Source organism: Salvelinus namaycush, chromosome 9 (genome assembly GCF_016432855.1).
Source record: "Salvelinus namaycush isolate Seneca chromosome 9, SaNama_1.0, whole genome shotgun sequence".
NCBI lineage: Eukaryota > Metazoa > Chordata > Actinopteri > Salmoniformes > Salmonidae > Salvelinus > Salvelinus namaycush.
The window spans coordinates 9,475,738-9,503,157 of NC_052315.1; the positions used below are offsets into that span (position 1 = coordinate 9,475,738).

Here is a 27,420-nt window from a genome sequence, read left to right on the forward strand (position 1 = left end):
TTTCTATTGAAAATGTGTGGCTGTGATATGCAAAATAACAAATTGCTTCTTACGAATTGCATCTTTCTTTTTTGGTCGACTGAACCTTCGTTATTTCCTGTTGAGACAAGTACAAGAATATCAAGTTTAGTTACAAAGCCATCACAAATGACTCAACACTTACTACCGACCACAGGAGATTGTTGGCACCTTAATTGTGGACAACGGGCTCGTGGTAACGGCTGGAGCGGAATATTTGGAATGATATCAAATACATGATTTCCATACGTTTGATACCATTCAATTAACTCCATTCCAGCCGTTATTATGAGCCGTCTTCCCCTCAGCAGCCTCCACTGCTACCGACTGACTGACAATTATACTTTGTCCCCATACTACATGCAGACAACCATCCTGTTCAGACTCACCTCAATAAGAACACTTTGCAACTTCTCATATGCCCCCTCTAAATCATCATTGACTATAAGCGCGTCAAACATTCCTGGCTCGTTGCCTGAAATAGGAGAGTGATAAAATAATTATGAAAGCTCTTCTCAAATCATTGTTAAAGGCATAGCACGGATAATTCATTGTTCCATCCATATTCTTCAAGCATTTGTAGTATGGCCATGTCTACATGGGACAGTAAGGGGGACCTACTGAGCTCCATGTCAACTCGCGCTGCCTCCAGACGCTTCTGCAGACTCTCCTCTGTCTCAGTATTTCTGTCCCTCAGACGCTTTTCCTGTAAACATCAATGGTCACCAAATGCATTACAATTTGTACATTTCAAGAGTCTCATATCACGAGCTCAAGGATGACCAGCCCGGTCTTATAGACTAGACGTAACATAGTCAACGGAAATCCAGGACACTGAAATTAGTATGCTATGTTACATTTGGTATGGTTACATAAGACCTATGGTTACCTACGTCAAAAACAAAAGTATGTTGATTGATCGCGGTGGATAGGTGGGTGTATAACGTGACTGTCTATCGATCCAAAGGTTGCGAGTGTTAATCTCATCATTGACATCTTTATCATTTTAGTAACTTTTCAACTACTTAATACTTTTTAGCTACTTAGCATGTTAGCTAACCCTTCCCCTAACACTAACTTCAAACCTTTTAGCTAGCCCTTCACCTAATAAGCTTAACCCTTTAACCTAACTCCTAAACTTAACCCTAACCCCTAGCCTAGCTAACATTAGTCAGCTACCCACCTATTTAGAATTCGTAGCATATCATACATTTCGCAAAATCATGACATATTGTGAATTTTTCTAATTCATAACATATTGTATGTTATGAAAATTCATAACATATAATACAAATTGTAATTCGTAACATATATGAAATTGGTGATGGACATCAACAAACTAATACATACCATACAAAACATAACATATCATACTAAATTGAGTGTCTCGGATTTACTAAATGCTCTGAGACCAGGTTGGGTTGACATGTCTAAGGATTATTATCATATAGAGAAAATAATAGGGGTCCAAACTCAAAACGTTAAGAAACACCAAAATACAGTAAAACTCTCTGCGTTGTATGATTGTTGACTAGTTACAGAGTTTACAGACGCAGGGCCACAATAGTCTGTATTCCATTGTGACATATATCAGCACCTCAATAAGAGTATATCAAATGAGTTCGTAAATGTTTTCTAATGGACCATGCGGACTATGGCAGCTCTGAACTCTGAATTGGACCTTACCAGGATCTCAATAGAGGGGGGCTGGATAGAAACATAGATGGGGTCCAGATCAGTCTCCTTGATGTTCCTCACTCCCTGGATCTCCACATCTAAGATGCAGATGAGGCCCGTGGCCCTGACGTCATCTACAGAAGACTTGCTGTGTAGAAAATAGACAACATAAATGATGCTCATTAATTGTTTCAGGATCCCATTGAACAGCACAAAAACACACCTTTCCACCGAGATATGTACAATAGGCTTTTAATAGGGGATGGGGAGTGACATTAGACCAGTGACTGTTCCTCACATGCTACAGAATAGCTAGGGTAAGAGGATAGTAACATTTATCGTAACACCAAAAGCTAATATCAGGGTTCAGTGGTTGTGACACTGCAGGTGCTGAGTTCTGTGTGCTATCAAGTGCTATCCTGATATGTACAGTGCATTCAGAAAGTATTCAGACCCCTTGAATTCTTCCGCATTTTGTTGCGTTACATGCTTATTCTAAAATGTATTAAATAGTTGTTGTTTTTCACTCACCAATCTACACACAATACCCCATAATGACGAAGCAAAAACAGGTTTATATTCATTTTTAAAAAATTATTCAGACCCTTTACTCAGTAATTTGTTGAAGCACCTTTGGCAGAGACTTAAGTCTTCTTGGGTATGATGCAATAACATCTGCTAAACATGTGTATGTGGCCAATAAAATTTTATTTTATTTTTAAGCTTGGCATACCTGTACTTTGAGAGTTTCTCCCATTCCTCTCTACAGATCCTCTCAAGCTCTGTCAGGTTGGATGTGGAGCGTCGCTACAGGTCTCTCCAAAGATGCTCGATTGGGTTCAAGTATGGGGTCTAGCTGGGCCACTCAAGGACATTCTGAGACTTGTCCCGAAGCCACTCCTGCGTTGTCTTAACTGTGTGCTTAGGGTCATTGTCCTGTTGGAAGGTGAACCTTCGCCCCAGTCTGAGGTCCTGAGCGCTCTGGAGCAGGTTTTCATCAACAAACTCTCTGTACTTCATCTTTGTTCATCTTTCCCTCAATCCTGACTAGTCTCCCAGTCCCTGCCACTGAAAAACAACCCCACAGCATGATGCTGCCACCACCATGCTTCCTCATAGGGATGGTGCCAGGTTTCCTCCAGATGTGACACTTGCTATTCAGGCCAAAGTGTTCAATATTGGTTTCATCAGACCAGAGAATCTTGCTTCGCATGGTTTGAGAGTCTTTAGGTACCTTTTGGCAAACTCCAATTGGGCTGACATTTTACTGAGGAGTGGCTTCCGTCTGGCCACTCTACCATAAAGGCCTGATTGGTGGAGTGCTGCAGAGATGGTTGTCCTTCTGGAAGGTTCTCTCATCTCCACAGAGGTACTCTGGAACACTGTCATAGTAACCATCAGGTTCTTGGTCAGCTCCCTGACCAAGGCCCTTCTCCCCCGATTGCTCAATTCGGCTGGGCGGCCAGCTCTAGGAAGAGTCTTGGTAGTTCAAAACTTCTTCCATTTAAGAATGATGGAGGCCATTGTGTTCTTGAAGACCTTCAATGCTGCAGAAATGTTTGGTACCCTTCCCCAGATCTATGCCTCGACACAATCCTTTCTCTGGGCGCTACAGCCATTTCCTTTGATCTCATGGCTTGGCTGTTGCTCTGACATGTACTGTCAACTGTGGGACCTTATATAGACAGGTGTGTGCCTTTCCAAATCATGTCCAATCAATTTAATTTACCTCAGGTGGACTCCAATCAAGTTGTAGAAACATCTCAAGGAGGATCAGTGGAAACAGAATGGACTTGAGCTCAATTTTGAATCTCATAGCAAAGGGTCTTAATACTTATTTAAAAAAGGTGTTTTAATTTATTTATTTATTTTTTGCAACAAAAAAACCTGTTTTCACTTTGTCATTACGAAATATTGTGTGTAGATTAATGAGTGTCACGCCCTGACCATAGAGAGCCCTTGGGGTTCTCTATGGTGCTATAGGTTAGAGTGTGACTAGGGGGGTTATCTAGTATTGTATTTCTATGTTGGTGGTTTGTATGGTTCCCAATTAGAGGCAGCTGGTAATCGTTACCTCTAATTGGGGATCATATTTAGGTAACCCTTTTTCCCACCTGCGTTTGTGGGATATTGTTTTGTGTAAGTGCATGTTGCACCACTGATGTTTCGTTGTTGGTTTATTGTTTTTTTTGGGAAGTTTCACTGCAAATAAAGATGTGGAACTCAACACACACTGCGCCTTGGTCCGTCCATTTTCACGACCGTGACAGAAAATCCCACCTATACAGGACCAAGCAGCGTGCCTGGGAGATAAAGGAGAGTTGGACCTGGGAGGAAAAACTAGGAGGATGCGAGACCCTTCCTTGGAGGGAGTCGCCAGGGAAAATAGAAGGACAGCGACGACGCCGGTGACCGCGGCCACAGAAACCCCAAGATTTTTTGGGGGTGGCACAAGGGGCTGTCGGTCGAGCAGAGGAGAGAACCAGAGACAGTTGGTGAGATGATGGAGCTGTTGGAGGAGGGAGATCGGTGGGAGATGTTGGTTAGGTGTATTCTGAACGGCACTCACCCTGAAGAGCGTGTCATCAGTCCGGTGCCACCTGTGCCGGCTCTACGCACAAGGCCTCCAGTGCGCCTCCCCAGCCCGGTACCTCCTGTGACGTCTCCCCGCACTCGCCCTGAAGAGCGTGTCATCAGTCTGGTGGCACCTGTGCCGGCTTCACGCAGCAGGCCTCCAGTGTGCCTCCCCAGCCCGGTACGTCCTGTGCCGGCTCCTCGCACTAGTCCACCAGTGAGTGTGTACAGACCGGAGTCTCCAGCGACGGTCTACAGCCCGGAACCTCCAGCGACGGTTCACGGTCCAGAGCTTCCAGCGACGGTTCACGGTCCAGAGCTTCCAGCGACGGTTCACGGTCCGGAGCTTCCAGCGACGGTTCACGGTCCGGAGCTTCCAGCGACGGTTCACGGTCCGGAGCTTCCAGCGACGGTTCACGGTCCGGAGCTTCCAGCGACGGTTCACGGTCCGGAGCTTCCAGCGACGGTTCACGGTCCGGAGCTTCCAGCGACGGTCAACGGTCCGGAGCTTCCAGCGACGGTCAACGGTCCGGAGCTTCCAGCGACGGTCAACGGTCCGGAGCCTCCAGCGACGGTCCACGTCCCGGAGCTTTCTGTGCCGGTGCCATGGATGGAGCCTTCATCTGCGCCGTTGCCCAGTCCAGGCACGGCGTCCAGGCACGGCGTCCAGTCCTGCTCCATGGCCTGAGCCTTCCTCTGCGCCAGTGCCCAGTCCAGGCACGGTGTCCAGTCCCGCTCCATGGCTGGAGCCTTCTTCTGCGCCGATGCCCAGTCCAGACACGGCTTTCAGCCCGGCTTCAGGATCAGATCCACAGTCTGAAGGGGGGCTATGTCCCGCACTGGAGCCGCCACCGACGCTAGTTGGCCACCCTCCCCATCCAGGTTCAGGTTTTGCGGTCGGAGTCCGCACCTTTGGGGGGGGGGTACTGTCACGCCCTGACCATAGAGGGCCCTTTGGGTTCTCTATGGTGCTATATAGGTTAGAGTGTGACTAGGGGGGTTATCTAGTATTGTATTTCTATGTTGGTGGTTTGTCTGGTTCCCAATTAGAGGCAGCTGGTAATCGTTACCTCTAATTGGGAATCATATTTAGGTAGCCCTTTTTCCCACCTGCGTTTGTGGGTTATTGTTTTTGTTGAGTTGCCTTTGTGCGCCACATATGTTTGTTATTCTTTGTTGTTTTTTTTGCAAGTTTCACCGTTAATAAATATGTGGAACTCTATTCACGCTGCGCCTTGGTCCGCTCATTTCGACGACCGTGACAATGAGGAACATTTTTTATTTAATCCATTTTAGAGTAAGGCTGTAACATAACAAAATGTGAAAAAAGGGAAAGGTCTAAACACTTTCTGAATGCAGTGTATAATGGGGGATAAAGCTCATTCTGTCCCCGGCCTGTCTCTTTGCTAATCCAGGTATTAATGGACCAGCACTTAAAGATATCTTTACAAAGCCATGACAGGAGAATACCCTACTGGATTCTAGTCACCAGTGGAGCAAATACTCTGCTTGTTCATTTTGATGTATCATTATCACCGGTAGGGCAACATAAAACCAAATCAACTTGCATACTGTTCCAAAACTCCACTAATGTTCCCAAAACTATCAGGTTTTCCAGAAATCCAGGTTAGAGAGTTCTTGTATTTCCTGGTTATTCCCTCCTGATTCCAGGAATCCTCCATCTGGGATTTCTAGAAAGCTTGAGAATTTTGGGAAAGTCACCAGAAATGTGCAACCCTACATGTAACTGTAAGATATTTTGGTGTCAACAGAATGTTATCAAAATGTACTCTACCTTGTTCCATACAGGTTGCCGGAAAACTCAGCATTCTCAATGTATTTCCCATCATCAATATCCTCCTGCATAGCCTCCCTGTTTGAGAAGTGGTAATCTTCAAATGGACAGCAGAGGAGAATGATCAATTCATTGTCAATCAGGCTTGAAAGCAGATTTGAAGTTACAAAACCAGCTTGATTCAAATCCAGGAGAGCGTCACTGATATCCTTCTTGGTTTACTGACATGATCTGTGTGCAAGGATTGACGCTGGTAGACGAGAAGCAGGTACAGGGAGTGAACATTTCATTTAGCAACAGACATGGAACAGGACAAAACGGCATCTAGACATGAACACATAACGACATTAATGCTGACACAGGGAACAAACCGGGGAGCAGACAGAAATAGGGAAGGCAATCAACAAAGTGAAGGAGTCCAGGTGAGTCCAGTGAGTGCTAATGCGGGTAATGATGGTGACAGGTGTGCGTAATGAAGGGAAGCCTGGCAGCCCTCGAGCACCAGAGAGGGAGAGCGGGAGCAGGCGTGACACTGTGTTTATGAGTCAGAGAATGTTACTGTACCTTTGCCATCTACCTCTCCTGGACGTGGGCCCCGTGTTGTATCTGTAAGGACACATTCAGTGAGTATCAACCTCCATCATCAACCTCCATCATCAACATCCATCAGCAACATCCATCAGCAACATCCATCATCAACATCCATCAGCAACATCCATCATCAACATCCATCATCAACCTCCATCATCAACATCCATCAGCAACATCCATCATCAACCTCCATCATCAACATCCATCATCAACCTCCATCATCAACCTCCATCATCAACATCCATCAGCAACATCCATCATCAACCTCCATCATCAACATCCATCAGCAACATCCATCATCAACATCCATCATCAACCTCCATCATCAACATCCATCAGCAACATCCATCATCAACCTCCATCATCAACATCCATCAGCAACATCCATCAGCAACATCCATCATCAACCTCCATCATCAACCTCCATCATCAACATCCATCAGCAACATCCATCAGCAACATCCATCATCAACATCCATCATCAACCTCCATCATACACATCCATCAGCAACATCCATCATCAACCTCCATCATCAACATCCATCATCAACCTCCATCATCAACCTCCATCATCAACCTCCATCATCAACATCCATCAGCAACCTCCATCATCAACATCCATCATCAACATCCATCAGCAACATCCATCATCAACATCCATCATCAACCTCCATCATCAACATCCATCATCAACATCCATCATCAACCTCCATAATCAACACCATTCATCAACATCCATCATCAACATCCATCAGCAACATCCATCATTAACATCCATCATCAACATCCATCATCCACATCCATCATTAACATCCATCATCAACATCCATCATCAACATCCATAATCAACATCCATCATCAACATCCATCATCAACCTCCATCATCAACCTCCATCTTCAACATCCATAATCAACATCCATCATCAACATCCATCATCAACATCCATCATCAACATCCATCATCAACCTCCATCATCAACCTCCATCATTAACATCCATCATCAACATCCATCATCAACATCCATCATCAACCTCCATCATCAACATCCATCAGCAACATCCATCATCAACATCCATCAGCAACATCCATCAGCAACATCCATCATCAACCTCCATCATCAACATCCATCAGCAACATCCATCAGCAACATCCATCATCAACATCCATCATCAACCTCCATCATACACATCCATCAGCAACATCCATCATCAACCTCCATCATCAACATCCATCATCAACCTCCATCATCAACCTCCATCATCAACCTCCATCATCAACATCCATCAGCAACATCCATCATCAACCTCCATCATCAACATCCATCAGCAACATCCATCATCAACATCCATCATCAACCTCCATCATCAACATCCATCATCAACATCCATCATCAACCTCCATAATCAACACCATTCATCAACATCCATCATCAACATCCATCAGCAACATCCATCATTAACATCATCATCAACATCCATCATCCACATCCATCATTAACATCCATCATCAACATCCATAATCAACATCCATCAGCAACATCCATCATCAACCTCCATCATCAACCTCCATCATCAACCTCCATCATCAACATCCATCATCAACATCCATAATCAACATCCATCAGCAACATCCATCATCAACCTCCATCATCAACATCCATCATTAACATCCATCATCAACATCCATCATCAACCTCCATCATCAACCTCCATCATCAACATCCATCATCAACATCCATCATCAACATCCATAATCAACATCCATCATCAACATCCATCATCAACCTCCATCATCAACATCCATCATTAACATCCATCATCAACATCCATCATCAACCTCCATCATCAACCTCCATCATCAACCTCCATCAGCAACATCCATCAGCAACATCCATCATCAACATCCATCAGCAACATCCATCATTAACATCCATCATCAACATCCATCATCCACATCCATCATTAACATCCATAATCAACATCCATCATCCACATCCATCATCAACATCCATCATCAACATCCATAATCAACATCCATCATCAACATCCATCATTAACATCCATAATCAACATCCATCATCCACATCCATCATCAACATCCATCATCAACATCCATCATTAACATCCATCATCAAGATCCATCATCAACATCCATAATCAACATCCATCATTAACATCCATCAGCAACATCCATCATTAACATCCATCATCAACATCCATCATCAACATCCATCATTGACATCCATCATTAACATCCATCATTAACATCCATCAGCAACATCCATCATTAACATCCATCATCAACATCCATCATTAACATCCATCATCCACATCCATCATTAACATCCATAATCAACATCCATCATCCACATCCATCATTAACATCCATCATCAACATTCATCATCAACATCCATCATCAACATCCATCATCAACATCCATCATTAACATCCATCATTAACATCCATCAACAACATCCATCATCGACATCCATCATTGACATCTATCATCAACATCCATCATCAACTCCTGGTCATAAGGAAGGCTATCAACAACCTCAACGATGTGCATTCAAAGACATGCCAGCCGACCCTAAAGGTATGCCGTTTCTGTAGTGTTCAGTGGTCTACATTGCAGCCAACAAGAAGAGGAATGGAGATAGAGGACATCCCTGTCTCGTACCAGTCAGCACAACCATAACTAGTTATAATTGTGCTTGGATATGGATTGGATACAGAGCTATCCCACATCAAAATCCTTTGACAAACTTGGCCTAGAGTTTGATAAGGCTGAGAGTACCGATAGATAGGGCTTAATGCTGTCCCACTTCCTCCCAGACAGGATATTGGGGTAGGAGCCAGAAACACAAACGTACGTGACACGCTGAAGCCGAAGACTCCATCATAATCCCTCAGTAGCATCTTCATAAGAGTGCTCTTCCCTGCTCCTGAGGGGCCGCTCAGAACAACCGGCCTGGGTCCTGACATAACACTGGAGGAGAGGGACAGAGGAAGTACAATGAAATATGTAGTGAAAAACCTTTCATACTGTCACATAGTGTTCATTTAGCTATACATTTGCTACACATTTTTAGGTCATTTGGGCATTAAATTAAAACATGCTAACTTTTGGACAAACATGCTAAAGTTAGCATTTGTGCCAGCAGCCAGGTAAACAGAAAAAAATACATTACTCTCTCTCTTTGTATAAAGACTATTTATATGGTAACCAATATGCCATTTTGTAATTTGGGTGAACAATGCCTTTATACAGTTTTTTAGGTATGTATGTAAACAAATCTATCCACTACTGATTTCTAAGAAAGCTTTGTACTAGATACTTATACGTAAACAGTGCCGTTTTAGTTTTGACCTCTACATGGACCTTGTGCTTTTGTCTTAGTGGATTACCTAGGAGATCTGTATTGGCTGCACCAGTCCACTCATTAACTCCGATGCCTTGACGTCAAAGTGTTAGTCTAACTCCCATCGAAGTCTGAAGACTGGTGCGTGTAGCCTTTCACTTTCAGTAGCCTACTGCTGTCTAGCCTGACACCACCACAACAGTTACAGATATACCAAACAAAAGGGAATCAAGCACTATCAGGTCTTCTTCTGTAACCTTCAAAATAACCCTCTCTTGCCCAGATTAAGTCTGGCTAACTCCACTCTCAGGAGCCAGTCTGTTTAGAGTGCTTGGAGGCTAACCAGCTAGCGAGCCTATAGCTGAGCAGCTCTTCCTTTGGTCCCAGGCTCAGACGCTAGAGCTAATCCACTGATCCAGGGAATAAACTCATCTGATGGAATGGCTACGGTACAATGATATATGGGGGGACAGCCATGGGACTTCACATCAGGACCACACAGGGACCACACATCAAGAGTGTCAAGACGTTAAAGGGTTAAACACAAAACACACAGAAACCTGAAGAGAAATTCCAGCAAATTGCCCTGACTGTTTAATCTAGCAGGCGGTTATAATCACTTCTATAATATAGCTCATGCATGGGAATTATGTCATTCTTCCATGAAACCAACATTGGGGTCATAGAAAATTCCTCACTTTAGCAAAAACCCAACACAACATTACGCAAATAAGTAGGAATTCACTTTGATGAAGCAGATTGGATGATAGGACTTTGTAAGAGGGATTAGGAGTAGATTTCACGGTCCAGTACAAACAGGTACCATGCTCGCTTTTTACTTAAGTCAATCTAGGTCAATGTGGTTGATTAATAGAAAGTGGGCCAAATGGAACACCCGGCACTGAGCTGCGTCAACACTGTATGTCTGCATCAACACCATATATCTGCCTGCAGAAAGTCATATTGGTTGGTCTATTGTGACTCTGAAAATAAGGACATTCCCAGATATAAACCATGTTCAAATAGGCGAATTTCAAATCAATCAGCAGTGGCAAAACATTCGAGGTAAGAGGCGGATCGCTCTTCATACTATTGGTGAAATGACGTTGCTGCTGACATTAGAGTCAATGGCTAATCAGGCAGTCGGACCTATTTCGAGTCCTGGTTGACTCTCTATATCATTGTGGTGCTGAACATTCAATGATGTTGCATGGGTATAGCACACTAAAGACTATCAAACAGATGGACTTATTTCATTGGAGGGGACACCAGAATCCAGTCTAAAATATACAGAGACTGATAAACCATCACAACCCAGATTCCTGTCTGCTGACCTTAGTTGGGCTTTTTGGTGAAAAGTGCTATGGGATTATTGGTCATAATTGAATAATTAAGTAAAGGGTCTATTGCCTACCCCTTAAAAGGACACAACTTCCCAAAGACAACAAAACTGGTACTGCATGTAGGTACCTGATATTATACCAAATCATTGTATAACCTTTGTCAATATTTAGGTGCATCTTACTTACGCACAAAACGTATATTTCCAAGCACAGCAACAAAAGAACACTGAAGGACTGTACCATAACATACAAACTGTTTACAAGTTGCTACTCCAAATACTAATAATAACTGCACCTGTTTCTGACTTCAAAACATCTATATGGAGTCCATAAACACTAGTATAGTAGGTCATTTCCAATTTAAATTGATTACTGAAGACAGACCTCTTGATGTACTCTTGGTATGTCCCTGCTACCCTGCACTCTTAGAAAAAAAGGTGCTATCTAGAACCTGGCTATCCCCATAGGAGAACCCTTTGAAGAACTATTTTTGGTTGCAGATAGAACCCTTTTAGTTCCATGTAGAACCCTTTCTACAGAAGGTTCTACACGGAAACCAAAAGGGTTGTAGCTGGAACCAAAAAAGGTTCTCCTATGGGGACAGCCGAAGAACCCTTTTGGAACCCTTTTCTCGAAGAGTGTACAGTATATTAGCTATGCCTGTCCTACAGTATATTAGCAATGCCTGTCCTACAGTTTATTAGCTATGTCTGTCCTACAGTATATTAGCTATGCCTGTCCTACAGTATATTAGCTATGTCTGTCCTACAGTATATTAGCTATGTCTGTCCTACAGTATATTAGCTATGTCTGTCCTACAGTATATTAGCTATGTCTGTCCTACAGTATATTAGCTATGTCTGTCCTACAGTATATTAGCTATGTCTGTCCTACAGTATATTAGCTATGTCTGTCCTACAGTATATTAGCTATGCCTGTCCTACAGTATATTAGCTATGTCTGTCCTACAGTATATTAGCTATGCCTGTCCTACAGTATATTAGCTATGTCTGTCCTACAGTATATTAGCTATGTCTGTCCTACAGTATATTAGCTATGCATGTCCTACAGTATATTAGCTATGCCTGTCCTACAGTATATTAGCTATGCCTGTCCTACAGTATATTAGCTATGCCTGTCCTACAGTATATTAGCTATGCCTGCCCTACAGTATATTAGCTATGCCTGTCCTACAGTATATTAGCTATGTCTGTCCTACAGTATATTAGCTATGTCTGTCCTACAGTTTATTAGCTATGTCTGTCCTACAGTTTATTAGCTATGTCTGTCCTACAGTATATTAGCTATGTCTGTCCTACAGTATATTAGCTATGTCTGTCCTACAGTATATTAGCTATGTCTGTCCTACAGTTTATTAGCTATGTCTGTCCTACAGTATATTAGCTATGTCTGTCCTACAGTATATTAGCTATGTCTGTCCTACAGTATATTAGCTATGTCTGTCCTACAGTTTATTAGCTATGTCTGTCCTACAGTTTATTAGCTATGCCTGTCCTACAGTATATTAGCTATGTCTGTCCTACAGTATATTAGCTATGTCTGTCCTACAGTATATTAGCTATGTCTGTCCTACAGTATATTAGCTATGTCTGCCCTACAGTATATTAGCTATGCCTGTCCTACAGTATATTAGCTATGTCTGTCCTACAGTATATTAGCTATGTCTGTCCTACAGTATATTAGCTATGTCTGTCCTACAGTATATTAGCTATGTCTGCCCTACAGTATATTAGCTATGTCTGTCCTACAGTATATTAGCTATGTCTGTCCTACAGTATATTAGCTATGCCTGTCCTACAGTATATTAGCTATGTCTGTCCTACAGTATATTAGCTATGTCTGTCCTACAGTATATTAGCTATGTCTGTCCTACAGTATATTAGCTATGTCTGTCCTACAGTATATTAGCTATGTCTGTCCTACAGTATATTAGCTATGTCTGCCCTACAGTATATTAGCTATGTCTGTCCTACAGTATATTAGCTATGTCTGTCCTACAGTATATTAGCTATGCCTGTCCTACAGTATATTAGCTATGTCTGTCCTACAGTATATTAGCTATGTCTGTCCTACAGTATATTAGCTATGTCTGTCCTACAGTATATTAGCTATGTCTGTCCTACAGTATATTAGCTATGTCTGTCCTACAGTATATTAGCTATGTCTGCCCTACAGTATATTAGCTATGTCTGTCCTACAGTATATTAGCTATGTCTGTCCTACAGTATATTAGCTATGTCTGTCCTACAGTATATTAGCTATGTCTGTCCTACAGTATATTAGCTATGTCTGTCCTACAGTATATTAGCTATGTCTGTCCTACAGTATATTAGCTATGTCTGTCCTACAGTATATTAGCTATGTCTGTCCTACAGTATATTAGCTATGCCTGTCCTACAGTATATTAGCTATGTCTGTCCTACAGTATATTAGCTATGTCTGTCCTACAGTATATTAGCTATGTCTGTCCTACAGTATATTAGCTATGTCTGTCCTACAGTATATTAGCTATGTCTGTCCTACAGTATATTAGCTATGTCTGCCCTACAGTATATTAGCTATGCCTGTCCTACAGTATATTAGCTATGCCTGTCCTACAGTATATTAGCTATGTCTGTCCTACAGTATATTAGCTATGTCTGTCCTACAGTATATTAGCTATGTCTGTCCTACAGTATATTAGCTATGTCTGCCCTACAGTATATTAGCTATGTCTGCCCTACAGTATATTAGCTATGTCTGTCCTACAGTATATTAGCTATGTCTGTCCTACAGTATATTAGCTATGTCTGTCCTACAGTATATTAGCTATGTCTGTCCTACAGTATATTAGCTATGTCTGCCCTACAGTATATTAGCTATGTCTGTCCTACAGTATATTAGCTATGCCTGTCCTACAGTATATTAGCTATGTCTGTCCTACAGTATATTAGCTATGTCTGTCCTACAGTATATTAGCTATGTCTGTCCTACAGTATATTAGCTATGTCTGCCCTACAGTATATTAGCTATGCCTGTCCTACAGTATATTAGCTATGTCTGTCCTACAGTATATTAGCTATGTCTGTCCTACAGTATATTAGCTATGTCTGTCCTACAGTATATTAGCTATGTCTGCCCTACAGTATATTAGCTATGTCTGTCCTACAGTATATTAGCTATGTCTGTCCTACAGTATATTAGCTATGCCTGTCCTACAGTATATTAGCTATGTCTGTCCTACAGTATATTAGCTATGTCTGTCCTACAGTATATTAGCTATGTCTGTCCTACAGTATATTAGCTATGTCTGTCCTACAGTATATTAGCTATGTCTGTCCTACAGTATATTAGCTATGTCTGCCCTACAGTATATTAGCTATGTCTGTCCTACAGTATATTAGCTATGTCTGTCCTACAGTATATTAGCTATGCCTGTCCTACAGTATATTAGCTATGTCTGTCCTACAGTATATTAGCTATGTCTGTCCTACAGTATATTAGCTATGTCTGTCCTACAGTATATTAGCTATGTCTGTCCTACAGTATATTAGCTATGTCTGTCCTACAGTATATTAGCTATGTCTGTCCTACAGTATATTAGCTATGTCTGTCCTACAGTATATTAGCTATGTCTGTCCTACAGTATATTAGCTATGTCTGTCCTACAGTATATTAGCTATGTCTGTCCTACAGTATATTAGCTATGTCTGTCCTACAGTATATTAGCTATGTCTGTCCTACAGTATATTAGCTATGTCTGTCCTACAGTATATTAGCTATGTCTGTCCTACAGTATATTAGCTATGTCTGTCCTACAGTATATTAGCTATGCCTGTCCTACAGTATATTAGCTATGTCTGTCCTACAGTATATTAGCTATGTCTGTCCTACAGTATATTAGCTATGTCTGTCCTACAGTATATTAGCTATGTCTGTCCTACAGTATATTAGCTATGTCTGTCCTACAGTATATTAGCTATGTCTGTCCTACAGTATATTAGCTATGTCTGCCCTACAGTATATTAGCTATGCCTGTCCTACAGTATATTAGCTATGCCTGTCCTACAGTATATTAGCTATGTCTGTCCTACAGTATATTAGCTATGTCTGTCCTACAGTATATTAGCTATGTCTGTCCTACAGTATATTAGCTATGTCTGCCCTACAGTATATTAGCTATGTCTGCCCTACAGTATATTAGCTATGTCTGTCCTACAGTATATTAGCTATGTCTGTCCTACAGTATATTAGCTATGTCTGTCCTACAGTATATTAGCTATGTCTGTCCTACAGTATATTAGCTATGTCTGCCCTACAGTATATTAGCTATGTCTGTCCTACAGTATATTAGCTATGTCTGCCCTACAGTATATTAGCTATGTCTGTCCTACAGTATATTAGCTATGTCTGTCCTACAGTATATTAGCTATGTCTGCCCTACAGTATATTAGCTATGTCTGTCCTACAGTATATTAGCTATGTCTGTCCTACAGTATATTAGCTATGTCTGTCCTACAGTATATTAGCTATGTCTGTCCTACAGTATATTAGCTATGTCTGTCCTACAGTATATTAGCTATGTCTGTCCTACAGTATATTAGCTATGTCTGTCCTACAGTATATTAGCTATGTCTGCCCTACAGTATATTAGCTATGTCTGTCCTACAGTATATTAGCTATGTCTGTCCTACAGTATATTAGCTATGTCTGTCCTACAGTATATTAGCTATTTCTGTCCTACATCGTTAAAGTTAAAGTTAAAGTTGTATATTTGTCTTACCTTCTCTCAGTGGCAGTACTGTGTGGCTGTAGAGGAGGTGTCTCAGAGTGATTGGGATGGAGGAGAGAGCTTGTACGGGTGTTTGAGGTGTGTGTGAGAGGTGTGTCTAGGTTGTGTGTGTGTGTGTGTGTGTGTGTGTGTGTGTGTGTGTGTGTGTGTGTGTGTGTGTGTGTGCGTGCGTGCGTGCGTGCGTGCGTGCGTGCGTGCGTGACTTGTGGCTAGGTGTGTGTTTGTCACACTGATTGACAGAGACAGCTTACTGTCAGCATCAATTACCACCTCCTCCCATCAGCCATTTGCACACCGGCATGCTGGCCTTGTTTATCTGCGGTGTCTAAACAGGTAGGGGCTTAATTACTTCAGGTCATCATGACTGGCTCCGTTGGCTGTATCTTCCCCCACGATTAAGGCCTCACAGCTCTGTCAGAACAGTGTAGCCAGTACCTCTCTTAATCTGTTGGTTGACCAATGTAGTCCCAGGCCGTCATTGTAAATAAGAATTTGTTCTCAACTGACTTGCCTGGTTAAATAAAGGTTAAATTATTATTATTATTTTTTAAATCACTGGTCAAGAACGTTGTCCTCAGCTCTTCGCCACCAAACACTGTTTAATGATAAACCTTAATGAAGGAGGAAATGGGATTAGGGGTAACAACAGGCATCCTGTCATCTACTTTACGTACCACAGACACAGTCAGACCGTGTATTTTTGTGTTTTTTTTGTTTTGTTTTTGTGGGTAGATCAGCTTTAATATTGCAGATAGATTATGGCTTCTATCAATGTAATTGTCTGCATCATTTCCAATCCCCATATATTTTTTGGGGTAAATGTATATATTACTTTAAATATGTATTTTTAAAATATATTTTCCTTCTTTATTATTTTCCCCTAACCCTACCACCCCTCCCCTAATTGCAGTAAACTAATGAACAACAATACTTAGGCTTCCACTTCCAGCTACATGTATTTCACAGACAGTATATTTTCCATTAGTTATCTTTTGTTTGTTTTTAGTCCCATCCTTCAGCTACCCTCAACCCCTCCCATCTATCTCTGAAGACAATCCAATTTCTAGCTGCCATATACACTACTGTTCAAAAGTTTGGGGTCACTTAGAAATGTCCTTGTTTTTGAAAGAAAATCTAAAAAATTTGTCCATTAAAATAACATCAAATTGATCAGAAATACAGCGTAGACATTGTTAAGTTGTAAATGACTATTGTAGCTGAAATATGGAATATCTACATAGGTTTACAGAGGCCCATTATCAGCAACCATCACTCCTGTGTTCCAACGGCACATTGTGTTAGCTAATCCAAGGTTATCATTTTAGAAGGCTAATTGATCATTAGAAAACCCTTTTGCAATTATGTTAGCATAGCTGAAAACTGTTGTGCTGATTAAAGAAGCAATAAAACTGTCCTTCTTTAGACTAGTTGAGTATCTGGAGCACCAGCATTTGTGGGTTTGAATTACCGGCTCAAAATGGCCAGAAACAATTCACTTTCTTCTGAAACTCGTCAGTTTATTCTTCTTCTGAAAAATTAAGTCTATTCCATGCGAGAAATTGCCAAAAAACTGAAGATCTCGTACAACGCTTTGTACTACTCCCTTCACAGAACAGCGCAAACTGGCTCTAACCAGAATAGAAAGAGGAGTGGGAGGCCCAGGTGCACAACTGAGCAAGAGGACAAGTACATTAGAGTGTCTAGTTTGAGAAACAGATGCCTCACAAGTCCTCAACTGGCAGCTTCATGAAATAGTACCCGCAAAACACCAGTCTCAACATCAACAGTGAAGAGGCAACTCCGGGATGCTGGCCTTCTAGGCAAAGTTCCAAAGAAAAAGCCATATCTCAGACTGGCCAATAAAAGGAAAAGATTAAGATGGGCAAAAGAACACAGACACTGGCCAGCATCCCGGAGTCGCCTCTTCACTGTTGACGTTGAGACTGGTGTTTTGTTGGTAAAATTTAATGAAGCTTATGTTTCCAGCTACAACAGTCATTTACAACATTAACAATATCTACACTGTATTTCTGATCAATTTGATGTTATTTTGATGGACAAAAAATTTGCTTTTCTTTCAAAAACAAGGATATTTCTAAGTGAGCCCAAACTTTTGAACGATAGTGTATATTTCCACTGTGCTGTGATGTTTTACAAAAGTTCTGAACCTTTCTATTCTCAAAGTTTTTACAGATTATAAATTAAAGATAAACACTTTTGCTAAGACTGTTATTATATTATTGATCGATTGACTCTGACCAGCAGTGCTATTTGTTCTGTCTTTTCTGGTGGATGAAACTGAAATTGCAACCAGATTTCTATTGCTTGTTTAAAAAATAGCGATATTTTGGAGATAGACCGTATAGACCATGTTTGATCTGGTAGATTTGAAGTCTGTATGTAAGAGGTGGCTGTCCTGTTATGGTTGCAGTTACGTGTGACATTGGTGTCACATAGAGGATTCTTCCAGATGCTCCGCCCCCTCACAGATACACCCCCTCTCTCAGGTGTCAGGTGATGGTACAGTATTACATGTGTTGTTACATGTGACACTGGTGTTACAAACTCAAATCATAGAGGGCCGAGTGTCTGGAGGTGTTCCCTCCTCCCTTGTACCTGATTGACGAATTAAGGTCATTGATTAGTTAGTACCTCCCCTCACCTGGTTGTCTAGGTCTGAATTGAGAAGAAAAAACAAACACCAGCAGACAGACGGCCCTCCGGGTTTGACACCCCTGATAGAGAGAGATAGAGGATGGGTCCTGATGCTACTTGTGCCTTATTGTGAATACTTTTACTTTAGCTCAGCCCATGAAAATAGTTCCCACCTCTGTCTTCCTTCTCTCTCTCCATCCCTCCTTCCTGCCCTAGCGGGTCAGACTCTTAGCTCATATATCCTTTGTCTTGGCAAGAACAGCGGATGGTCATAACCTTAGGAAAGCTCAGAATAGCAGGATTGAATGGGCTAGTCTTGACCTGACCAGGGCTGGACTAATCCAATTGTTTCTTAAAGGACAATCACAAACACATATAACAAGGCTCCGGATTGGCCAGATCAACATGCAAGGGCTGCTTGGCTTTTAATGATGGGACAAATCACAACATAGGCGAGGGGCAACAGGTCAGGACCTATTCTTAGACAATATTCTCGCCTACAGGGCGTTGAACATCATTTAGATAAAGATAATTCAGTAAAACGTCATAATAACTTTCAGAATCAGCATTAATTAACTATTTATTAACTAAATAAGTAATACATTTTTTTGTTGAAAAATTTAAACGTATATAAACATAACATCAATAATCATTTACAAAGCATTTATAAACATTTATAAGCAGTGGTGGAAAAAGCACTTCGTTTTCATACTTGAGTAAAAGTAAAGATACCTTAAAAGAAAATGTAAGTAAAAGTGAAAGTCACCCAGAAAAAAATACTACTTGAGAAAAAGTCTAAAAGTATTTGGTTTTAAATGTACTTAAGTGTCAAAAGTTAAAGTATAAATAATTTAACATGTCTTATATTAAGCAAACCAGACAACACTATTTTATTTTTCCATTTTTATTCACGGATAGCAAGGGGCACAGTTCAACACTCAGACACAATTTACAACAAAGCATTTTTGTTTAGTGAGTCTGCCAGATCAGAGGCAGTAGGGATGACCAAGGATGTTCTCTTGAGAAGTGCGTGAATTAGACAATTTTCCTGTCCTGCTAAGTATTCAAACTGTAATGAGTACTTTTGGGTGTCAGGGAAAATGTAACTTGTAAAAAGTACATTGTTTTCTTTCGGAATGTAGTGGGGTAAAAGTAAAAGTTGACAAAAATATAAATAGTAAAATAAAGTACAGATACCGCAAAAAACTAGTACCTAAAAGTATTTTTATGGTGGTGATCTTTAACATTGTACACACATTGCATCTTCAATGATATCTACAGTGCATGTACCTGTATGTTTTTATTATGTTCTTATTTATGCAATAACCAACATCATTAAAAGCCTCATTTTATTTTGGTAACATTTACTAATTACACATTGTGCGCCTGTACAAAGAAACACAACCTCAATGACAAACACAAAATCATTAATCTCAAACTATTACAATTGTTACGTTCACACTTTCCTCCCTTCCTAACTAACTAAAACCATGACTTCATAAGAACATGACTGTAAACACAATGGCAGTGTTCATCTATTTCACATACAGTACCAGTCAAAAGTTTGGACACACCTACTCATTCAATGGTTTTTCTTTATTTTTTACTATATTCTACATTGTAAAATAATAGTGAAGACGTCAAAACTATGAAATAACACATATGGAATCATGTAGTAACCAAAAAAGTGTTAAACAAATCTAAATTTAGATTTTAGATTCTTCAAAGTAACCAGCCTTTGCCTTGATGACAGCTTTGCACACTCTTGGCATTCTCTCAACCAGCTTCACCTGGAATGCTTTTCCAACAGTCTTGAAGGAGTTCCCACATATGCTGAGTACTTGTTGGCTGCTTTTCCTTCACTCCGCAGTCCAACTCATCCCAAACCATCTCCGTTGGGTTGAGGTCGGGTGATTGTGGAGGCCAGGTCATCTGATGCAGCACTCCATCACTCTCCTTCTTGGTCAAATAGACCTTACACAGCCTGGAGGTGTGTTGGATCATTGTCCTGTTGAAAAACAAATGATAGTCCTACTACGCACAAACCAGATGGAATGGCGTTTCGCTGCAGAATGCTGTGGTAGCCATGCTGGTTAAGTATGCCTTGAATTCTAAATAAATCACAGTGTCACCAGCAAAGCCCCCCTACACAATCACACCTCCTCCTCCATGCTTCACGGTGGGAATTACACATGCAGAGATCATCCGTTCACCTACTCTGCGTCTCACAAAGACACAGCGGTTGGAACCAAAAATCTCAAATTTGTACATCAGACCAAAGGACAGATTTCCACCGGTCTAATGTCCATTACTCATGTTTCTTGGCCCAAGCAAAGTCTCCTCTTCTTATTGGTGTCCTTTAGTAGTGGTTTCTTTGCAGCAATTCGACAATGAAGGCCTGATGCATGCAGTCTCCTCTGAATAGTTGATGTTGAGATGTGTCTGTTACTTGAGCATTTATTTGGGCTGCAATTTCTGAGGCTGGTACCTCTAATGAACGTATCCTTTGCAGCCGAGGTAACTCTGCGTCTTCCTTTCCTGTGTCGGTCCTCATGAGAGCCAGTTTCATCTTAGCGCTTGATGGTTTTTGCGACTGCACTTGAAGAAACTTTAAAAGTTCTTTACATTTTACGGATTGACTGACCTTCATGTCTTGAAGTAATGATGGACTGTCGATTCTATTTGCTTATTTGAGCTGTTCTTGCCATAATATGGACTTGGTATTTTACCAAATAGGGCTATATTCTGTATACCTCCCGTACCTTGTCACAACACAATTGATTGGCTCAAACTGTCACGCCCTGACCTTAGAGATCCTCTATTTTGGTTGGTCAGTGAGTTGGGGTGGGCATTCTATGTTTTTGTTCTATGTTGTCTATTTCTATGTGTTTGGCCGGGTGTGGTTCTCAATCAGAGGCAGCTGTCTATCGTTGTCTCTGATTGAGAACCATCCTTAGGTAGCCTTTTCCCACCTGTGTTTTGTGGGTAGTTGTTTTCTGTTTTGTGTCTGCACCAGACAGGACTGTTTAGTTTTTTCCGTTTTGTTATTTTTTGTTCTAGTGTTCAGTGTTATTAAAAGTCATGAACACGTACCACGCTGCACCTTGGTCCTCTCCTTCTTCCTCAGACGAACGTCGTTACACAAACACATTAAGAAGGAAAGAAATTCCACAAATTAACTTTTAACAAGGCACACCTGTTAATTGAAATGCATTCCAGGTGACTACCTCCTGAGTCTGCAAAGCTGTCAAGGCAAAGGGTAGCTACTTTGAAGAATCTCAAATATAAAATATATTTTGATTTGTTTAACATTTTTTTGGGGTTACTACATGATTCCATATGTGTAATTTCATAGTTTCGATGTCTTCACTATTATTCTACAATGTAAGAAAATAGTAAAAATAAAGATAAACCCTTGACTGAGTAGGTGTGTCCAAACGTTTTACTGGTACTGTACATCATTTCAAACATACACAAAACTATTACATGTGCTTTCTTTTGATAAAAACAGACCACTATTATTTTCAAAAGTGTATACCGTTTATAGTCCAAAGAGTAGCTCAACTTTGTTTTGATCGAAAGCCATTTTAAATCATTCTTTCAGTGCCTGAGCACTAAGATGACTTGAGTTCTTGTCATTTACGTACGAATTGTAATGGATTGAGCACAGAGTTCTCTTAGAAATGGCTTGGCTCACTAAATGATGAGGTGAGCTTGATACAAATGAATGCTATCTAGGTGGGCAAAGCAAAGGTCAAATGTCAAACCTAAAAGGTCAAATGACATGAAGACTGATCATTGTGCAATACCTAGTCATGGGTGCCATTTTGTCATGGGGTGGCCCCCTACATGGTTTGGGGGGGGGGGGGGGGGGTAGAGGGCAGGTTAAGGTGCAAAGACAAGGGCAATCTCTGACAGGCCAGCTGTCCTTACATCCCCTTTAAAGGTCAAAGGTTAATACTTCAGATGTCCCGCCCCCTCAGGGGTCTGTGCTTCTCTGGCCCTGCCCAGTCACAAAAATACCCGTCTCAGGTCCCCAGGAGAAGTGATGGTGTTACACTGTGGACACAGCTTCTTAGCCCCCTAGGACATAAACACAGCAATTTGAGACTGCTTTGGGCTCAACAAACATCTGTATGAAATTCCCACGGGGGGCCAGTACAAAAAAGTGTGAATGTATGTACTTGTAAGTCGCTCTGGATAAGAGCGTCTGCTAAATGACTTAAAATGTAAAATGTAAATGTAAATTTGTGTGCATTACATTGTGTTGTATGATAAAAAAATATAATGGGCTGTAACAATCAATCAAACTTTATTGTCCCCTGAGGGAAATGTGGGAAGAAAGCAGGGGTAACGTGATAAAAATACAATAGAGTAATGTGTATTATAGCTTTATAGCATTATTTGACAAACATCTTACCAGAGTGCGGAGCCAGCACTCCTCACAGTGGGCATGCCAGCACTGGATGGAGGTGAGGGGTGTTGTGTAAGTGTCCTACAGAGAGAGAGAGGTGGGGAGAGTGATAGAGAGAGAGAGAGGGGGGGTGGAGACAGAAGTTTCAAAGAATGAAAAACGACCCGTATGGATGACATTATAGTGCCTCATGCAACAACACATAGTGAAACACATTCCACATTGTGTATTAAATGTATCGGTTGCATGAAAGACTGTTGTCACTAGATGGTGCTAAGTGCCTCAACAGTCCAGATTTAATCAAATGTTCAAAATGTTTATATTTGTTTGCTTTGGGGCTCTGTTTTACCCCCATACTGAAATTCAACTATTCATAACTATGCTTGATTGATAGGTTGAATGAAAGGTTCTGTGTGGCTCAGTTGGTAGAGCATGGCACTTGCAACACCAGGGTTGTGGGTTTGATTCCCATGGGGGACCAGTACAGGAATATGTGTCCACTCTCTACTGTAAGACACTCTGGATAAGAATATAAAAGTCTTAAAGGATACACTTCAGTATTTCTATTGAATTAGCTTGATCCCAGTGCAACTATACTCACTAGCCCGGTCCCAGACCTGTTAGAGCTCTTCCCAACTCCATTGCTCACTGTCAAGCTAAACAATGACAAGGAGTTGGCATGACAGCACAAACAGACTGGGACTCAGGCTATACACTCACCCTACAGATTAGACAGTTGTGTCTGTCTCCTCTGGACAGCTGCTTCTCTAGGTCCCGTATACGATTTCTTAGTGAATCCAACGTCGTCAGCCCAGAATCCTCAGAGACCCTGAACATATGCGCAACACACACACACACACACACAGAGAGAGAGAGAGAGAGAGGGGAGTGAGGGGGACAGGAGAAGAAGATGCCAGAGAGTTATTCATAAATCAAAGACAGATTAAATGATTTGCTAGCCAACATGGACACGGAGCATGACATTTAGCTGCACTCACATAGGCAGCATTCAGTCTCATTCATCATTGGAAGAGGAAGGTGAGCTGAGAGAGTGGGAGGGCAAGTACCACACACACCACAGGCTCACCACAGGCACACCGCAGGCTCACCGCAGGCACACCGCAGGCTCACTACAGGCTCACCACAGGCATAACGAGTCGTCCTGTATGAGTTGAGCTGGACTTATGCCTAACTCGTTCATTGGTTAACTCGAGGTTCCTAGGATCTCCACCGTGCTAGGTAAATCTGATTTGAGTTTTAATGCAGCGTATTGCTGGAAAAAAATTCTAAATACATTTCATCTTGATGTTCTGGTGCCGTTCGGGCAATTTAAAGTATTGATTGGGGACTTATTTTTGGAGGAATGTAACTGTTTTTCTGGGTGATATGTGATGTCTTACTTGTGCTTCCCATGATAGTTTGTGTATAATGTGTATATTTATGTTGCATATACAGGACATATATGCAAAAGAGACCTAGGTCACATAATTAAAATAAATATATAGCTGAGCTTTTTTGTAAATATATATATGGAGTGCATTCGGAAAGTATTCAGACCCCTTGACTTTTTCCACGTTCTGTTACGTTACAGCCTTATTCTAAAATGGACTAAATTGTTATGTTTTTCTTCATTAACCTTTCTGAACCACCCATCCCGGTATCGGGTCAAATAATATATTCAGAAAATATTCATATTCATGAAATCACAAGTGCAATATTGCAAAACACAGCTTAGCCTTTTGTTAATCCACCTGTCGTCTCAGATTTTGAAATTATGCTTTACAGCGAAAGCAATACAAGCGTTTGTGTAAGTTTATCGATCGCTCGACAAAACATTAAGTACACTTAGCATCAGGTAACTTGGTCACGAAAATCAGAAACGCAATCAAATGAATCGTTTACCTTTGATGATCTTCGGATGTTTTTGTAACGTCCTGACCAGAGTTATTATGTGTTTTGCTTGTTTAGTGTTGGTCAGGACGTGAGCTGGGTGGGAATTCTATGTTGTGTGTCTAGTTTGTCTGTTTCTATGTCCAGCCTAATATGGTTCTCAATCAGAGGCAGATGGTAATCGTTGTCCCTGATTGAGAATCATATATAGGAGGCTTGTTTTGTGTTGGGATTTTGTGGGTGTTTGTTTCCTGTCTCTGTGGTTGTCTGCACCAGATAGGTCTGTCTCGGTTTTTGCACATTTTGTTATTTTGTATGTTGTTTGTAGTGTTTCACTTGTTCTTTTATTAAACATGTTGAACACTAGCCGCGCTGCACTTTGGTCCTCTCCTTCACCTATGGAAGAAAGCCGTTACAGTTTTCACTCACGAGACTCCCAGTTAGACAACAAATGTTCCTTTTGTTCCATAAAGATATTTTTATATCCAAATACCTCTGTTCGTTTGGCGCGTTATGCTCAGAAATCCACAGGAAAAAGCGGTCACGACAACGCAGACAAAAATTCCAGATAATATCCATAATGTCCACAGAAACATGTCAAACGTTTTTTATAATCAAACCTCAGGTAGTTTTTCAAATATCTATTCGATAATATATCAACCGGGAGTGTTGGTTTTTCAATAGGACCGGGAGTAACAATGACCGCCTTTCTCTGTTGCGCAAAACTCCCTCTGAGAGCCCCCACCTATCCACTTATGCAATGTGATTGTTCTCGCTCATTTTTCAAAATAAAAGCCTGAAACTATGTCTAAAGGCTGTTGACACCTTAGGGAAGCCATAGAAAAAGGAATCTGGTTGATATCCCTTTAAATGGGTGATAGGGATGCATAAGAACAGAGAGGTTTCAAAAACAGAGGCACTTCGTGATTGGATTTTCTTCAGGTTTTAGCCTGCAATATCAGTTCTATTAAACTCACAGACAAAATTTTGACAGTTTTGGAAACTTTAGAGTGTTTTCTATCCTAATCTGACAATTATATTCATATTCTAGTTTCAGGGGCTGAGAAATAGGCAGTTTCAAATGGGTACGTTTTTTAGCCAAAAATGAAAATACTGCCCCCTATACTTAAGAGGTTTTAATCTACACGTAATACCCCATAATGACAAAGCAAACACAGGTTTAGAAATTTGTGCAAATTTATAAAAAATGTAAACTGAAATATCACATTTACATAAATATTCAGACCCATTACTCAGTACTTTGTTGAAGCACCTTTGGCAGCAATTACAACCTCAAATCTTCTTGTGTATGACACTACAAGCTTGGCACACCTGTATTTCTCCCATTCTTCTCTGTAGATCTTCTCAAGCTCTTTCAGGTTGGATGGGGAGCGTCGCTGAACAGCCATTTCAGGTCTCTCCAGAGATGCTCGATCGGGTTCAAGTCCGGACTCTGGCTGGGCCACTGAAGGACACTCTGAGACTTGTCCCGAAGCCACTCCGGCATTGTCTTGGCTGTGTGCTTAGGGTCGTTGTACTGTTGGAAGGTGAACCTTTGCCCCAGTCTGAGGTACTGAGCGCTCTGGAGCAGGTTTTCATCAAGGATCTCTCTGTACTTTGTTCCGTTCATCTTTCCCTCGATCCTGACTAGTCTTCCTGCCACCGAAAAACATCCCCACAGCATGATGCTGACACCACCACGCTTCACCATAGGGGTGGTGCCAGGTTTCCTACAGATGTGATGCTTGGCATTCAGGCCAAAGAGTTCAATCTTGGTTTCATCAGACCAGAAAATCTTGTTTTACATGGTCTGAGAGTCCTATAGGTGCCTTTTGGCAAACTCCAAGCTGGCTGTCATGTGCCTTTTACTGTGGAGTGGCTTCCGTCTGGCAACTCTACCATGAAGGCCTGATTGGTGGAGTGCTGCAGAGATGGGAGAACCTTCCAGAAGGACAACCATCTTCACAGAGGAACTCTGGAGCTCCGTCATAGTAACCATCGGGTTCTTGGTCAGCTCCCTGAGGCCCTTCTCCCCCGATTGCTCAGTTTGGCCGGGTGGCCAGCTCTAGGAAGAGTCTTGGTGGTTCCAAACTTCGTCCATTTAAGAATGATGGAGCCCCCTGTGTTCTTGGGGACATTCTATGCTGCAGACATTTTTTGGTACCCTTCCCCAGATCTGTGCCTCGACACAATCCTGTCTTCGAGCTCTACAGACAATTCCTTCGACCTCATGGCTTAGTTTTTGCTCTGACATGCACTGTCAACTGTAGGACCTATAGACAGGTTTGTGCCTTTCCAAATCATGTCC

At 41.5% G+C, this 27,420-nt stretch overlaps 2 protein-coding genes across 2 annotated transcripts in view; both read right to left on the reverse strand.

Moving 5' to 3' along the window:
• Window positions 1–374: 374 nt before the first annotated feature.
• On the reverse strand, window positions 375–9,641 carry LOC120053815 (guanylate kinase-like). Its single transcript, XM_039001076.1, has 6 exons — window positions 9,530–9,641; window positions 6,629–6,670; window positions 6,065–6,161; window positions 1,705–1,843; window positions 640–724; window positions 375–493 (listed from the first exon to the last, which is right to left on the reverse strand). The coding sequence occupies exons 1-6, from the start codon at window positions 9,639–9,641 to the stop codon at window positions 375–377; spliced, it is 594 nt and encodes a 197-aa protein (XP_038857004.1).
• A 13,178-nt stretch (window positions 9,642–22,819) lies between these two features.
• LOC120053816 (E3 ubiquitin-protein ligase RNF220-like) overlaps window positions 22,820–27,420 on the reverse strand; it is a 52,500-nt gene continuing 47,899 nt past the window's right edge. Inside the window, exons 9-11 of the mRNA XM_039001077.1 lie at window positions 23,943–24,051; window positions 23,229–23,303; window positions 22,820–22,891 (exon numbers count right to left, since the gene is read on the reverse strand). Of these exons, the coding sequence (XP_038857005.1) occupies window positions 22,820–22,891; window positions 23,229–23,303; window positions 23,943–24,051 (256 nt within the window). The remainder of the gene's footprint in view (window positions 22,892–23,228; window positions 23,304–23,942; window positions 24,052–27,420) is intronic.